This window comes from Podarcis melisellensis, assembly GCF_964234715.1.
Source record: "Podarcis melisellensis genome assembly, chromosome: 13".
NCBI lineage: Eukaryota > Metazoa > Chordata > Lepidosauria > Squamata > Lacertidae > Podarcis > Podarcis melisellensis.
The window spans coordinates 6,061,914-6,078,858 of NC_138545.1; the positions used below are offsets into that span (position 1 = coordinate 6,061,914).

At 44.9% G+C, this 16,945-nt stretch overlaps 1 protein-coding gene and 1 long non-coding RNA gene across 4 annotated transcripts in view; one reads left to right on the forward strand and one right to left on the reverse strand.

The window, feature by feature from the left end:
• The window catches only part of LOC309355953, a 125,624-nt gene that overhangs the window by 48,211 nt on the left and 60,468 nt on the right, over positions 1-16,945 (reverse strand). The window lies entirely within an intron of this gene.
• RABGGTA (Rab geranylgeranyltransferase subunit alpha) overlaps positions 5,959-16,945 on the forward strand; it is a 34,157-nt gene continuing 23,170 nt past the window's right edge. Inside the window, exons 1-5 of one of the 3 annotated variants that reach the window (XM_081886852.1) lie at positions 5,959-6,081; positions 9,494-9,553; positions 9,961-10,071; positions 12,714-12,835; positions 13,924-14,111. In XM_081886852.1, coding sequence (XP_081742978.1) covers positions 9,551-9,553; positions 9,961-10,071; positions 12,714-12,835; positions 13,924-14,111 — 424 coding nt within the window. In that variant the 5' untranslated portion in view covers positions 5,959-6,081; positions 9,494-9,550. Of the gene's footprint in view, positions 6,082-6,152; positions 6,267-9,493; positions 9,554-9,960; positions 10,072-12,713; positions 12,836-13,923; positions 14,112-16,945 lie in introns of those variants that run through there. The other 2 variants (XM_081886854.1, XM_081886853.1) reach the window with 2 other exon arrangements.

A 16,945-nucleotide genomic window follows, 5' to 3' on the forward strand; every position in this document is an offset into this window, starting at 1 on the left:
CCAGAATGCAACGCGGGGCAGGAAGCCGGAAGGGAGGGAGGGAAGGAAGGAGGGCTGCTCCGTCCCAGCATGCCCCGCGCGAGGGAGCCCCGCCTCCCGTCCCAGAATGCCCCGCGCGCGTCGCTTTTCACCTCCCCATGACGGGATTCCCAGGCGCTTTCTTGTCCTTTTCCCCGCCCCACTGTGTTGATTGACGGGAGCGGCGCGCGAGGGAAGCTACGGTTAAAAACACAATGAGGCAAAATAAACCCAAGAAATCCCTGAATAAAAATACGTTTAAAAAAAAATAAATAGCAGGATTGTCTCTTTTATATATATAATATTTATTCCAAATTTTAAAAGTTACCAAAAAAAAGCAAGAACAATACCAAATACAAAGAAGGAAAAAAATACAACAGATAAAAAAGAATAAAGATACATTCTCTTAATAAAAAAAGGAGACAAAAAGAAGAAAAAACAATATTAAACCTTTATATGACTTTTTTCCTTTACTTCTTTCCTTGACCTCCTCACACCTCCCAATTTTGTATTCTAGTTCAAATCATTGTTTCAGCACATCTTTCCAACCTAATTTTCATTTAAGTAATTTAATTCAATATATTAAATTTTAACGTCCTCTCTTTCGTCAATTTCATCAACTCATTTTACTTAATCCATTATATCATTTCTACCAAAACCACCTAACATTCTTTTTCCAACATCTTCCTAACATGCCTTAATTTTACAATATTTTTGAAGATATACTTTAATTTTTTTCCAATCTTCTTCCACCGACTCTTCCCCTTGGTCCCGTATTCTGCCAGTCATCTCAGCCAATTCCATATAGTCCATCACTTTCGTCTGCCATTCTTCTCGGGTGGGTAATTCTTGTGTCTTCCAATACCTTGCGATAAGTATTCTTGCTGCTGTTGTAGCGTACATAAAAAAAGTTCTATCCTCCCTTCGCACCAATTGGCCGACCATCCCCAGGAGGAAGGCCTCCGGTTTCTTCTGGAAGGTATATTTAAAAATAAATAAATAGCAGGATTGTCTCAAGCACACGCGCAGCCAGACATAATCCCAAAGAGAAATGAACCTGTCAATCGTTATTTCCTCATATTTATTTATTAAACTTACGTGTCGCTTTTTTCCCCTCCCCTTTTCCAAAAGTAACTCGAAGCAAATCTAAGAGCAGTAAACAAACAGCACGTACCTTAGAGCCAGCATAAATACAAAGCATGGAGGAAAATAGTGTTTAAAACATAATAAATAACAAAACCATAGTTTTAAAAAGTGTTTAAAGCATAGTAAATAGCAAAACAGTTTTTAAAAGTATTTAAAACATATTAAAATATAGTAAATTATGATTTTGGCTCCCCTGGGAGTCAGTCCCATTGAACTTGGGGTGTGTGGCTTGCTTCTGAGTAATTCAGGATTGAATTGGGCAGTGTGTGTGTGTTTTCTTATATATATTTATTTTTGATAATGCAGCTGTAAAGATAGTATGTCAGCTGTAAAGATAGGATGGCCAGGTGGGCAATTTGAGCTCTGGTCTCCCAGGTACTCTAACCCCTACACCACACTGGCACTTCGCAGTTGCTAGGTCCTCATCTTATTTTTAAATATTTTTATTAATGCTTATCAAAAGATATACAAAAGTTCACATCCACTACAAAGTATCCCTTTATAATGCACCAGAATAAAAGAAATACTTTTAAAAGCTAATCTGAAACAGAAGAGGAGCAAAAAGAAGAAAGAAGGGAAAGAGGAAAAGAAAAGAAAAGAACAGAGGCACAAATAGAAAAAGATAAGAAGGTTCTATGTCAGCGAAATATAGTATTCCCTCATTAATACCCAACAATTCTATTTTCTGGGGACGCGGGTGGCGCTGTGGGTTAAACCACAGAGCCTAGGACTTGCCAATCAGAAGGTTGGCGGTTCGAATCCCCGCGACGGGGTGAGCTCCTGTTGCTTGGTCCCTGCTCCTGCCAACCTAGCACTTCGAACGCACGAAGTGCAAGTAGATAAATAGGTACCACTCCGGCGGGAAGGTAAACAGCGTTTCCATGCACTGCTCTGTTTCGCCAGAAGCGGTTCAGTCATGCTGGCCACATGACCCGGAAGCTGTACGCCGGCTCCCTCGGCCAATAAAGCAAGATGAGCGCCGCAACCCCAGAGTCGGCCACGACTGGACCTAATGGTCAGGGGTTCCTTTACCTTTATCCTATTTTCCATAAGCCAATATTTTTCCAGTCTTCAAATCCAGAGGTCCTCATCATTCCTAAGAAGGTCTTTGTGTACAAGAGCAGTGGGTTCTTTTGTCTACAAAAGCCAGGGCCGCCACAAATCAGTTAGTCCTTAAGGTTACACAGGACTCCTTGTGTTTTTTTGCTGTGACTCACTGCCACATTTTCTAGTACGTACCCCTGAGTAACTTGATGAATTCTGGGCCACTTCTTTTAGTGTGTTGAATTAAGCTTTCCTGCGTTGCTGTGGCCAGCCTCATCAGGCATGCGAATGATAGCAGATATGAGGAAACATGATTTATGGATCTGAAACAGAGCCATACAGTCGTTTCCCTGCTTGCTCCCCCTTTCCTTCAACCAGGATCCGGCACCGAATCTCTGGGGCAGAGACCTAGATATGTCACTAGACACAGGTACACCTGTAGTTCCTCCCAGGCTCAGAAACAGCAGATCCAGGTGTCTCATATTCTCTTCCCAAAAGAAGCCATTAATCTTGTGGCCCGGATGAAATAATATTAATTATAATTACAGGGTGTCAGGATTCTCTAGAACTCAGACAGATTTAGCCCCTGGGTGTTCCCAGCTTAAGGAATATAACTCATCGTCCGAGTTCAACTCTTTTGTTTTCACTTATTTTGACCTAGTTCTGAGCCAGATTTCCCCAGACTGGGAAATCCGGTCACCAAGCAATGTCTGGCCAAAGAGATTCACAGCACAATCCAAATACTGTACTTATCTCCTGAATATATCTCATTGAGTTCTGTGGAGCTTACTGTACTGTTATGTACCGTAATTAGGTCTAGGAACACAGAGTCAGATGATAAATGTTATAGGACCATAGTGGCAAGATTCTGGATGCCACAAGACTCTTCAGTGATTAAGAAGCAGCTCTGAAAAATAATGCTGTGTGACCATGTAACTTGGGGACTTGACCTTTCCTAAAACCAAGCAGTGTGAAGTCTGACTCCTCATTGCTAGAACTGGTAATTTTGAAAATGTGTTTCAGAGTGTGAGCTTGGGTCAATGTTTACAGATGTAGGCTAACTCAGGTATGAGTTTACGGATGTGATATTTGTGTGACTATTGAGAGACTGGAAATGTACTGAATAAACAGAATCTAATTTTATGGATTTTGATATCTTAATGATGATGATGATGATAATTTTATTATTTGTACCACCCCCATTTTACTGGGTTGTCAGTTTTAGCCTGTATTTAGTTTGTAATTGTTTTATATACTGTATTTTATTCTATTTTATTTCCTTTATAAACCGCTTTGTAATCTTTTCTGATTAGAAGTGGTATATAAACATTTGAAGTAATAGTAATTCTCTTGACCCTCATGTTGGGAAAGATGGAGGGCACAAGGACAAGGGGATGACAGAGGACGAGATGGTGGGACAGTGTTCTCGAAGCTACAAACATGGGTCTGACCAAACTGTGGGAGGCAGTGGAAGACAGGAGTGCCTGGCGTGCTCTGGTCCAGGGGGTCACGAAGAGGCGGACACGACTAAACGACTCAACAACAACAATTCTCTTGCAAAATTTACTCCGTGCATGCTCAGAGGCATTGCATTTTTCAGTACATTACATATTCCCAAAGCAGGTTCTGTCACTGAAAAGCTATTTTGAGGCTAAGCTCTGAAGAATGATGATCTAAGAGGAGGCCGGAAAATAAGTAGGGGAGAAGTAGGTTTGCCATGGATTTTGGTATATCTTGTGGTTTCTTCTCTGAAGAGGTCAAGGAAAGGGAAACTTTTTAATATGCCTAAAATAGTCTCTCTTAGTTGCTGCAACATTTTTACTGTCAGCTTAACACCAGCACCCACCCACTAAAAGCAGCAATTATGAACAATTATTCACCCTTGACAATGTCACACTCATGCTGTGTCACAGCAGGGAGGGTAGATTTCAGGTGAAAACTGGGACAACAGAAACTCATACTTTTCCAGAGAACTGTTGGGTTTCAGAAAACACCTGCAGGATCCTGTTGCTTTTAAACCATTCCTCACCAGAGCGTGATCCAAAAACTTTATTTCAGTGGTAGGGCTGACTTGTGGAGCCAACTACTTCCCTGCAAAGAACCCAGGAGTCCCTGCCCATACATTCTCCCTAATAATAATTACAAAAATTTTATTGTTTATACCCCACCCAAATGGCTGGGTTTCTCGAGCCACTCTGGGTGGCTTCCAGCAAAATATAAAAAAATAATAAAATGTCAGACATTAAAAACTTCCCTGAACAGGGCTGCCTTCAGATGTTTTCTAAAATCTGTGTAATTCTTTTATCTCCGACATCTGACAGGAGGGCGTTCCACAGGGAGGGTGCCACTGCTGAGAAGGCCCTCTGCCTGGTTCCCTGTAACTCCTTTCGTCCTTAGCGATCATTTGTAGCCCAATAAGATGGGAGAAAAGCAATGACAAACCTAGACAGCATCTTAAAAAGCAGAGACATCACCTTGCCAACAAAGGTCCATATAGTTAAAGCTATGGTTTTCCCAGTAGTGATGTATGGAAGTGAGAGCTGGACCATAAAAAAGGCTGATCGCCGAAGATTGGATGCTTTTGAATTATGGTGCTGGAGAAGACTCTTGAGAGTCCCATGGACTGCAAGAAGATCAAACCTCTCCATTCTGAAGGAAATCAGCCCTTAGTGCTCACTGGAAGGACAGATCCTGAAGCTGAGGCTCCAAGACTTTGGCCACCTCATGAGAAGAGAAGACTCCCTGGGAAAGACCCTGATGTTGGGAAAGATGGAGGGCACAAGGAGAAGGGGACGACAGAGGACGAGATGGGTGGATAGTGTTCTCGAAGGTGCCAGCATGAGTCTGACCAAACTGCGGGAGGCAGTGGAAGACAGGAGTGCCTGGCGTGCTCTGGTCCAGGGGGTCACGAAGAGTCGGACACAACTAAACAACAAGAAGAACTAAACAACCATTGCATATGGTCTTAATGGTGTGTCTGTGACTGTGGAAGCCAATTCTGGATCCACACATCCTTACACAGTGGGGATGTAGGTTTCCAGATGAGAGTTGATCACGGTGAGTGTTTGCTAAGCGTGACTTCCTCCCTTGCGTCCTGAGTTCAAGTGTCTTCAAAGTCCACAACACCTTTGATAAAGGCTGTTCAATTAGAGCATTCGCAGGCCAGCGTTTCCCAAATATCCGTGTTTATACTGCATTTTTAAAAGAAGTACCTTGAGAATGTCTTTAAGCCTCTTTTGTTGACCATCAGCATTTCGCTTTCCATTTTTAAGTTCGGAATAGAGTTGCTTTGGAAAACCTCAGTGCCACTCCTCTGCTTGCAACCAGCCTGGGGCAGAGAGTCCCTTCTCTAAACTGCTATTAGGAGCCACATAAAACAATTCTGATTCCTATAAATATTTATTTATTTTAAAAAAATTATATACCGGTGCATCATTAAAATACTGTATATCACAGAGGCTTACAACAATATAAAAACACAAACTCAATAATAACTTCATAAAAATAAAAAAGAAATTAAAAGCAAAAAGAAAATGTAAACAAACATCAATAGACCATCGTGGAGGGTGTATACTGTTAATTGCCTGCGCAAGAGATCTTCCCATTGCCTTCCCTTTAAGAGAGAGAGGGAGGGAGGGAGAGAGAGCGCTTCCCCTTTAAGAATAGAGACGCTCCGTCCGCTCCGGAGGACTCAACTCGATGCTCCTCGAGCGGCAATGGTACGTTCTATTTACACCCCGCAACACCCCCGCCCTCCTCGCTCCGCCCCAGTTGGACTCGCCCTCTGGTGCCGAGCCTTGCTTTGCTGTGTCGCTGCGGACGAGACCACGCGGCCCGGGACGCTTCCATATCCACCCCTCTCCTCCGTGCCGGGTTGGTATCGCCCCCTAGAGGCTTCTCGGATTAGCCCAGCGGCGCCTTTTCCTGAAACCCACCCTGCCCACCCCCGTGGGCCTTTTTGGGATGGTCTCGCCCCTTGGGAGCTTAGCCAGATTTCCTCGGAAGAGACCATTTTCACCCCTGCCGAGGGGTGGGGAGGAAGAGGAGCAAAAGTGCTGGTGGTTTTGTTTTGTTTTTTGGCTTGCCTTTAACTGCATTTTCAGTGCATTGCTCAGGAAAGCAAAGGGGTGATTTGTACACCCAGGAGGGAAGGCTGAAGGGGTGGCAGGTGCACAGAAGCCTTTCCCAGGCGACCCCTCCTGCTTGTTCCCATGTTGCGATTTAAAACGGGCAGGGCAGAGAGGGTGGCTGCTGGATTGTTGGCCCAGAAAAAGGGGTGCCATGCTGTTCAAATAATGCCATTTTGCCTTGGGCTTCCAATCAGGCAAAGGGGTCTAGCGCCTTGCAGAGTTAGCCTGTGGAACTCCCTGCCACTTGAGGCACTGATGGCCAACTTGGATGGCCATAAAGTGGATTGCCACAAATTCATGGAGGAGAAGGCTGGTTGGCCGCTGTGAGAACAGGATGCTGGACTAGGTAGGCCGCTGGCCTGATCCAGCGGGCTCGGGAAAGCCGCAAGCGGGACCTGAGCCCAAGAGCCCTCTCCCCTCCTGCGGTCTCCAGCGATTGGTATTCAGCAGCATTCCCACCTCCTACCACCTGCTGGGTGACTGAGCCTAAAAGGGTAAAGGGACCCCTGACCATTAGGTCCAGTTGTGGACGACTCTGGGGTTGCGGCGCTCATCTCGCTTTACTGGCCGAGGGAGCCGGCTTACAGCTTCTGGGTCATGTGGCCAGCATGACTAAGCCGCTTCTGGTGAACCAGAGCAGCGCACGGAAACGCCGCTTACCTTCCTGCCAGAGTGGTTCCTATTTATCTACTTGCACTTTGATGTGCTTTCGAACTGCTAGGTTGGCAGGAGCAGGGACCGAGCAACGGGAGCTCACCCCGTCACGGGGATTCGAACCGCCGACCTTCTGATCGGCAAGTCCTAGGCTCTGTGGTTTAACCCACAGCGCCACCCGCATCCCCAACTGAGCCTACCCAGCCCTTATTATTTCCCATAATGCCCAGAGTGATGCCCAGGGCATTGTGGGCAACTGGAACCGTAGCTCGCCCCCGCTGCTTGGAGTGGCACACAAAGCAATGCTCATGGGGCTGGAGAGCATCAGTAGTTGTGGCCGCAACATCTGCCCACAGGTGCTAGGTGCCGGCGATGGTTTTGGTACATTGCAAGGCACCCTTCGCCAACCAGGTGCCCTCCGGGTGTTGCTGGCTGGGGCTGATGGGAGCTGTAATCCAAAACCTCTGGAAGGCAACAGGATGGCCAAAAGTCTCCATGGGGGACTGCCCTCTCGAACAATGTGTGCATCATTCTTATCAGTTACAGGCGACAAGGATACTCACATCCTCCCATAATGGGGAAACTGCTTTCTTCGTTTTGTTAGAGCGTGATGCTGATAAGGTTGCAGGTTCAATCCCAGCTACATATTATCGCATTGCAGGGAGTTTGGCTAGATCATTTTTTAATTTTCTTCTTCTTGGTTTTCACATATTACTTTAAAATACAGATGTACCAAATCCAACACCATTTCCTCTCCATCCCCCATACATTTACATTCCTATTTCCTCAATCCATCATATTATTCCTTTCTCCTTCCTCCCACTAACTCTCCGCCCCCACTCAATTTCTTCCACACTATACAATTTACAATAATCTTTGCATTCTACACCCTTCTCATCTATATATTCTTATTATCTTTCCTTACTAATTTTTCTTCCCTCTAGTACTTCACATTTTAATCTAGGCATAGCATATCTTTTTTTGAGCAATATTTTGTCATATATTAAATGCATCTCTGGGTTATTTGTGGGGCCTGCCAGGTGAGTAGAATGTGTGCTTTTATTTAAAATGCATCTCTGGGTTATTTGTGGGGCATAGGAATTCGTTCATTTATTTTTTTTTCAAAATATAGTCTGGCCCCCCACAAGTTCTGAGGGATGGTGGACTGGCCCCCTGCTGAAAAAGTTTGTTGACCCCTGGACTAGGTGATCCACAGGGTCCCTTCCAACTCTACAGTTCTGTGATTCCTGGGTACTCTTCCCTTACAGGACTATTGTAAGGAAAACACAAGATGCCATTGTGTGGTCGCACCATAGCTGTCAAGTGTCCCTTATTTGGCGGGACAGCCCCTTATCCCAGCGGCATGTCCCGCTGCTGTCCCTTAATGATGAGGCTTCATTTGGCTGCTGGCTGGGCTTTCTGCCTTTGGCTCGGAGGGGCTCAGAAGTTGAACATACCTGTGCCCAGAAAATCCCTTATTTTGGCTGCTGATCCCTTATTTTTGAGGCTGCTGGTCCCTTATTTTCAAATCTGTAAGCTGACAGCTATGGGTCGCACACTTAAAAGAACAGGAGCGAGTCCCGGGATTATAAGTGGTGGTGCAGTGGTTAGGGGTGTTGGTCCAGGACTGGGAAGGGCCAGGTTTAGATTCCTGCTCAGCTATGAAGTTTACGGTGCACCCTTGGGCCTCCAGTCGCTCTTAGCCTAACCTGCCTCACAGGGTGGAAAGAGATGGGGTGGCACTAAGAATCAAGCGTACCTTAAGCTCATTGGAATAATAATAATAATAATAATAATAATAATAATAATAATAATAATATTTTATTTATATCCTGCCCTCCCCAGCCGAAGCCGGGCTCAGAGCGGCTAACAACAATAAAAGCAACACAATTTACATAAAATCACAATCAATTAATTGAAATGCATTCTAAAATCAACTCCTTCTAAAATAGAAGAGTGGGACTTCATTTTTTTTTTAAATGATATTTATTAAGATTTCAAAAAAGATTACAAAAGTAGTAAAAAAGAATAGGAAAAAAAGAAAGCAAAAGATACAAAATACAGAAAAAATAAAAACAATTAAAAATAAATCCATCTTTCTTGCCTTTCATTTACTTGTTTCCCTGACCTCCTCACACCTCCCTTTTTTGTATTCCAATTTGAATGGTTAATTCAACAAATCCTTTCCCTCTTTGTTTTTATCTTAATTCTTAAACTTAACATATTATAACTTTATATTTTCATCTATTAACAATCCATTTTTACGTACTCCTTTTTAACATTGTTGCTGAAACCGCCTCATTTCATTCCGACATCATTTTAACATTCATTAATTTTGCAATGTTTCTGTAGATAGTCTTTAAATTTCTTCCAATCTTCTTCCACCAACTTAGAAGAGTGGGACTTCAAATTGTAATAAAGAGGAAAAGAAATACCAGTAGCACCTGAAGGTGGGCTCCATCACTGTCCTATCTTACTCACCTTCATTTGTTTTTCCCCAGGATACTTAATTAACTCCTCATTTTGCCTGTTGGAGTCATTTTTGCTGTGCAGTCAACATGGTGAGTAGCCGCCAGAGGTTGGCGAGTCTTGTTCTTTCTGTGATCTCTCCTGGGCATATTCTATAGTCTTGTCGTTATTTTATTTATTATTTACTGTGCTTATTTATTTAACAGAGTTTGGAGGTTGCTTCAGTGTAAATAAGAGTTTCTGTTCACAAAGAGCAGAAATTTGTCGAGAAAAGTTCAAAGTTAAAAGCAAGCTTTTTCTTTTTTAAAAAAAAAATATATATAAACAAAACCAAGAGATCCAAAATACATAATAGAACTGAAAACTACATGTCAGCTGAGCAGAAGAAAATTTTTAGCAGGCTTCAAAAAGAACATAGGGGAGGCACCTACTTCAATGTCAATGGCCAGGGAGTTGCCGAATGTAGGAGCTAAAAGATGGGTTCCTGTTTTCTCAACAGCACGGCAGGCTGAAGGTTAAGACGACGGAGGAGCAGGCGGAAGCCAAGCGCATTGAGCGGGAGAAGAAGCTGCGCCAATACGTGACGGCCACAAAAGCCATCTTTGAGAAGGTAAAAGGGATGGGCAGAGTCGTAGGGGCAGAGAAGGCGAGGCAGGTCCAAAGACCTTCTTCTCTGCATTCTCCGTCCTTCTCAGACAAAAGCAGCTTTCACCCTGACCTGGATCTTAATTTTTTTTTTAATTGATCCATTTCCACAAAGCAAATTATCAAACCATATCATCACATACATTGTTTTTCTCCCCTTTTTCCCCCCACCAAGGGCTTCCTTCAGCTCCTCTCCGTGATTTCTCTTCACATATTTTCTCTGCATGTTATAAAATGGTACATATCCTTACATATCTATCCATCATGCTCTCAACCAATAAATTTGTGTCTGTTTATTCAGAACCTGCCAAGGAGTCCAGTTCATTTTGTTGTCTTTTTAGCTACAGTGGTACCTCGGGTTAAGTACTTAATTCGTTCCGGAGGTCCATACTTAACCTGAAACTGTTCTTAAGCTGAAGCACTATTTCTAGGTTAGCGGAGTGTGTAACCTGAAGCGTGTGTAACCTGAAGCTTATGTAACCCGAGGTACCACTGTAGTTTGTAAAAAGTTCCTGTTCCTCCTTAAAGTCACAGTTGTCCTTGTTTCGCAATTTGTAAGTCACTTTGGCCAGGTCTGCATAATTCGTCAATTTCTCTTGCCACTGCTCTTTTGTCGGGGTTTCTTCAATCTTCCATCCTTGTGCTATGAAGACTCTTGCCGCTCACCCTGTCATGGATCAGTTCCACAAAGGCACCACCAGCAGGAGGGCAACCAAGATGATCGAGGGCCTGGAAACCAAGCCTGATGAGGAACGGTTGAGGGAGCTGGGTATGTTTATCCTGGAAAAGAGGAGATTGAGAGGAGATATGGTCGCCATCTCAGGGGTTTTATCACCTGGAGGATGGAGCAAGCTTGCCTTCTCCTGCTCTGGAGGGTAAGACCTGAATCAATCGATTAAAATGACAAGAAAGTGGATTTTGACTAAACAAAAGAAACATTTTCTGAGGGTAAGAGCTGTTGAACAGTGGAAGGTGACAGACCTTCAGGTGGTTTTTAAGCAGAGGTTGGATGGCCAACGGCCATGGATGCTTTAGTTGGGATTCCTGCATTGCAGGGGGCTATAAACAAACATCAATTCACCCTTATGGAATACAGGTAGCACCTTGGTTCTCGAACTTAATCCGTTCAGGGAGTCCGTTCGACTCCCGAAACCATTCGAAAACCCAGGCGCGGCTTCCGATCGGCTGCAGGAGTAAGATAAAAGTAAGATAAAAGAAGCTAATCTCAATAAAATACAGTGGTACCTCGGGTTAAGTACTTACAGTGGTACCTCAGGTTACATACGCTTCAGGTTACAGACTCCACTAACCCAGAAATAGTGCTTCAGGTTAAGAACTTTGCTTCAGGATGAGAACAGAAATCGTGCTCCGGCGGCGCGGGAGCAGCAGGAGGCCCCATTATCTAAAGTGGTGTTTCAGGTTAAGAACAGTTTCAGGTTAAGTATGGACCTCTGGAACGAATTAAGTACTTAACCCGAGGTACCACTGTAATTCGTTCTCCAAGCAAGCTGCCGGCTAGCTCTGCTGAGGCTTCTTTCATTGGCAGAAGTCAACAATTGGAAACAGTAGTGAAAGCACCCTGAACTTAACATATTTCCATCTAATCACATTTCCAGCATTAGCAAATATACATGTCAGCAGGTGTTTCCCTCAGATGTTCCCCCGACACTTGATTAGGTCTGTGTGTGTCCCGTCATGCTCCAGCCAAGCGATATGTCTAACAAACAAATTCTGAAAGGACCAAAGCTCGGGGGGGGGGGGGATGGAAGCAAGAAGAGTTACCGTCGATTGAAGAATAGAGGACGAAGTTAAAGGACTATGCAGAATTAGATAAACTAACAGGAAGGATTCGAAACCGGCGGGACCAGAAATTCACGGAAGACTGAAGTAAATTTACGGACTATTTGAAAAGTAATTGTGAAGAACAGACGGCGTTTGTAGAGTTGCAAGAAGTTTTGTGAGGAGTATTATTGGAAGTATTGTGAAAATGGAGAAGGGGAAGGATGAGTTGTTAAGAGATGTAAAGGCAATATAAAGTTAAGAAATGCATAAGAAGTGGTGAAAACGGTGGACCATCAGAGCTGCGGATGGAAGTCCAAAAAGATTGTATAAGTGATAAACTTTGTGGTACATTTTATAATTTATATGTTCAAATTAATAAAAAATATTATTTATTTTTTAAAAAACAGGTCGGGGGGGGGGGAACCTTGTTTTCTAGCCAAGAAGGCAAAAGTCAGGGAAAACAGGCGCAACCAGTGGCGTAGCGTGGGGGGTGCAGGGGGGCCGGCCGCACCGGGCGCAACCTCTGGGGGGTAGGGTTAGGGGGCGCAAATCCATGGGTTAGGGGGCGCAAATTACTTGCCTTGCCCCGGGTGCTGACAACCCACGCTACGCCACTGGGTGCAATGCTCCTTGACATACTGTTGCACGTCTGGTGCGAGGTTTGCCTTCGCAAAGCGGAGCGTTACCTCCACAAGCCGGTGGTTAAAAGTTGGCATAGAAGGCCCCTTCTGAATTTGGGTGAGTGACACTAAATAAAGAATCCTTTCCCCATTGTTGGACTTCAGCTTTGACAAGCACACGTCTGTTCTCTCTCTTCTCCTTCAGAGGAAATTGGGGCAGCTGGACAAGGAAGCATTGGAGTTGACCAGTCAGATCCTGGGCGCCAACCCAGACTTTGCCACCCTCTGGAACTTCCGCCGGGAGATCTTCCTTCACCTGCAAGAGGAGTGAGTGTAGTCAGAGTAGCAGAGAGAGAGAGAGAGAGAGAGAGAGAGAGAGAGGGAGGGAGGGAGGGAGGGAGGGAGGAGGGGGTGAAATAGGGCGCAGTGGCGTAGCGTGGGGGGTGCAGGGGGGGCCGGCCGCACCGGGCGCAACATCTGGGGGTTAGGATTAGGGGGCGCAAATTCACGGGTTAGGGGGTGCAAATTACTTGCCTTGCCCCGGGTGCTGACAACCCACGCTACGCCACTGATAGGGCGACAGGAGCTTTGTAAGCAAGGTGTGACTACACACTCCTCATTAATCCAGAATGCGGCAGCTAGACTGGTGACTGGGAGCGGCCGCCAGGACCACATAACACCGGTCCTAAAAGACCTACATTGGCTCCCAGAACGTTTCCGAGCACAATTCAAAGTGTTGGTGCTGACCTTTAAAGCCCTAAATGGCCTCAAAGGCCCAGTATATCTGAAGGAGTGTCTCCACATGCATCATTCAGCTTGGACACAGAGATCCAGCGCCGAGGTCCTTTTGGCGGTTCCCTCATTGCGAGAAGCCAAGTTACAGGGAACCAGGCAGAGGGCCTTCTCGGTGGTGGCACCCGCCCTGTGGAACGCCCTCCCATCAGATGTCAAGGAGATAAACAACTATCTGACTTTTAGAAGACATCTGAAGGCAGCCCTGTTTAGGGATGTTTTTAATGTTTGATGTTTTATGGTGTTTTTATTACAGTGGTACCTCAGGATGCGAACGGTATCCGTTCCGGAGCCCCCTTCGCATCCTGAAGCGAATGCAACCCGTGTCTGTGCGTCTGCGCGTGCACAGCTCGCGATTCGCTGCTTCTGCGCATGCGTGTGACGTCATTTTGAGCGTCTGCGCAAGCGGCGAAACCTGGAAGTAATGCATGCCGTTACTTCTGGGTCGCCGCGGAGCGCAACCCGAAAACAGTCGACCTGAAGCAACTTCAACCTGAGGTATGACTGTATTCTGTTGGGAACCACCCAGAGTGGCTGGGGAAACCCAGCCAGATGGACAGGGTATAGATCAATTATTGTTGTTATTATTAATATTATTATTACTATTATCTCCTCTGTGCCAGGACCCCAGAGGAGATGCAAGCCCTCTGCAAGGCTGAGCTGTCCTTCCTGGAATCTTGCTTGCGGGTCAACCCCAAATCCTATGGGACGTGGCGCCACCGCTGCTGGGTAATGGAGCACATTCCGGAGCCGGATTGGGCCCGTGAGCTGGAGCTGTGCAGCAAGTTCCTGGAGAGCGACGAACGCAACTGTAGGCCTTTTCCTTCCTCCTCACCTCATTCCGTTTCTAACGCCATATACCGCATTTTTCGCACCATAGGACGCACTTTTCCCCTCCTAAAAAGCAAGGGGAAATGTGTGTGCATCCTATGGAGCGAATGCAGGGGGGAGGTAGGTGGGAAAAGCCCCCAAGAGCCGCACAAAAGCTCCGTGCTCTTGCGGGCTTTTCCACAGGTGGCTGACTGGCCACATCAGTCCCTTCTCCCACCTCCCAGAAAAGCCAGGAGAAGCCGCGATCTCTTTAAAGGAGTTGCGCGGCTTCTGCCGGTTTTGCGGGAGGTGGGTGAATCCCCCCACCTCCCAGGAAAGCCAGGAAAGCCCTGCGCAGCGTCTCCCTCCCGGGAGGGAGAGGCTGCACGGGGCTAAAGGGGAAGCCAAAACAGCGAGCGGGATCCATCCTGCTCGCTGCCTTGGCTTGTGCCATAGCCGCGCGCAACCCCTCCGGCAGGGAGAGGTTGTGCGCAGCCTGTACGCTGCTCTTTGGGGCTGGGGGGATTTTTTTTCTCTTGATTTCCCTCCCTAAAAACTGGGTGCGCCCTATGGTCCAGTGCACCCTATGGTGCGAAAAATACGGTATCTGCCATGGGTGCTTTAGCTGAGATTCTCCATTGCAGGGAATCTGACTAGACGGCCTTAGGGGTCCTTTCCAATTCTTACCATCCCATGATGGCTCATTCCTGCCCCTGACTTTCCGCAGCCTGTAAAAGAAAACGATTGTAAAATTGCCTCCGAGTAACTCTTAATACTTTTTGTCCCCCAAACGAAGCCATTATTCACCCTCAACGCCCTTTCCATCGTAACTAGGTTTAAGGTGCGATTTAGCTCGTAGCTTTCTTTTTTTATATAATATTTTTTATTAGTTTTTACAAATAATTTCCAAAAGTCATATAACATACTTTCTTACCTTATACAATATTTTGGACTTCCATCAACCGCATCTGAAGAGATTTCCATCTTTATCACTTAATCCACATTTCTTAATTTCTCTATTACTTTTAATTATCCTTAACTAATAGCTCTCTTGATAATCTTCTCTGCAATATTTCGCATAATCCTCCTTACAAAACTTCTTACAGTCCTACTAGCGTAATCTGTTTGTTACAACTGCTTTTCAAATAATTCAAATATTTACTCCAGTCCTCTGAGAATCTCTGATCCCGCAGGTTTCGGATCCTTCCTGTCATCTTATCTTAATTCTGCATAGTCCGTTAATTTCTTTTGCCGTTCTTCTTTCGTCAGTAATTCTTCTTGTTTCCACATCTAGCTCCTAGCTTTCACACCTCAGTTTCTCCCCCCCCTTTTTTTTGGTTCTCCTTTAATTATTTTTATTTTATTTTATTTTATTTTGACAAAGTAATAACCATAAATAAATAGGAATAAAAACGTGCACCCCACCACCGAGACCATTCCATTGTAACTATCCAACCTCCCAGAATTCCAATGCCTCTTGCGATGGTTTGACCCCTCTCCGTTTTAACAGTGCAAATTCTACAAACACCCTCCATACATCCTCAAAATTATTTCTCCTACATATTCACCGTCTTACCTTAATGGCATGTGTTCATTTCCACCAGATGTCAAAGAGAACAACAACTACCAAACTTTAGAAGACATCTGAAGGCAGCCCTGTTTAGGGAAGCTTTTAATGTTTGATGTATTACAGTATTTTAATATTTTGTTGGAAGCCGCCCAGAGTGGCTGGGGAAGCCCAGCCAGATGGGCGGGGTATAAATTTATTATTATTATTATTATTATTATTATTATTATTATTATTATTATTATATCCTCCACCTCTTTATCCCATTCTTCCATTTTATATTCTGCTTGCCCCTTCCACTTCCTTGCTATAATAACTCATGCAGCTGTCATTTTCTAACACTGTCTTCCATCCCACCAACAATCACCACGGCTGGATGAGAGAGAGATGATGTTAATTCCTTTATCCTGATCACTAGCCCCCTTAAGATGTTTGCACAGCTGAGAACAAGGTTGCCTGAGAGAGACTGCCTCATAATCCCTTATATACCCAGCCGGTCACACTGATCTGCAGGAGATTTTCCCTCTTAAAAGTCCCCACAATGTCAGATGCTCTCTCTCCCCAGTAACCTGGGAGCCGGGCTTTCGGTTCAGTTGAACAGTCCAAACATGACACACCACCTGCCAGTGTGGTGTAGTGGTTAAGAGCAGTAGTCTTGCAATCTGGGGAACCGGGTTCGATTCCCCGCTCCTCCACATGCAGCTGCTGGGTGACCTTGGGCCAGTCACACTTCTCTGAAGTCTCTCAGCCTCACTCACCTCACACAGTGTTTGTTGTGGGGGAGGAAGGGAAAGGAGAATGTGAGCCGCTTTGAGACTCCTGAAGGGGAGTGAAAGGCGGGATATCAAATCCAAACTCCTCCTCTTCTTCTTCTTCTTCTTCTTCTTCTTCTTCTTCTTCGTCTTCGTCTTCGTCTTCTGGAGCAACTGAATATATTTTAAGCCAGAGAAAAGCATCTCTGCTTTTGTGTTCCTTTTGTGTTGCTCTTCAACCTTGTGTGGTTTTTTCCTAAAAAAAAATTATTCGTTTTCCAATTTATAACATACAAAAAAATCAAAAACAAACAAACATTTTCTCCTTGCTATAATGATTCCACTTTTGTTAACATTGTTGAATGACTTCCTCAAATCCCCCTAGCTGAGTTTCCCTATAATCCATTGTAACAGTTTTCCGAAACTATTTTCCCATAAAATTTACTTAGCCAATCTTTCTTTCTTCTCATTTTAACATGAACAATAGTATTTTACAACATCACGAATTGAAATCCT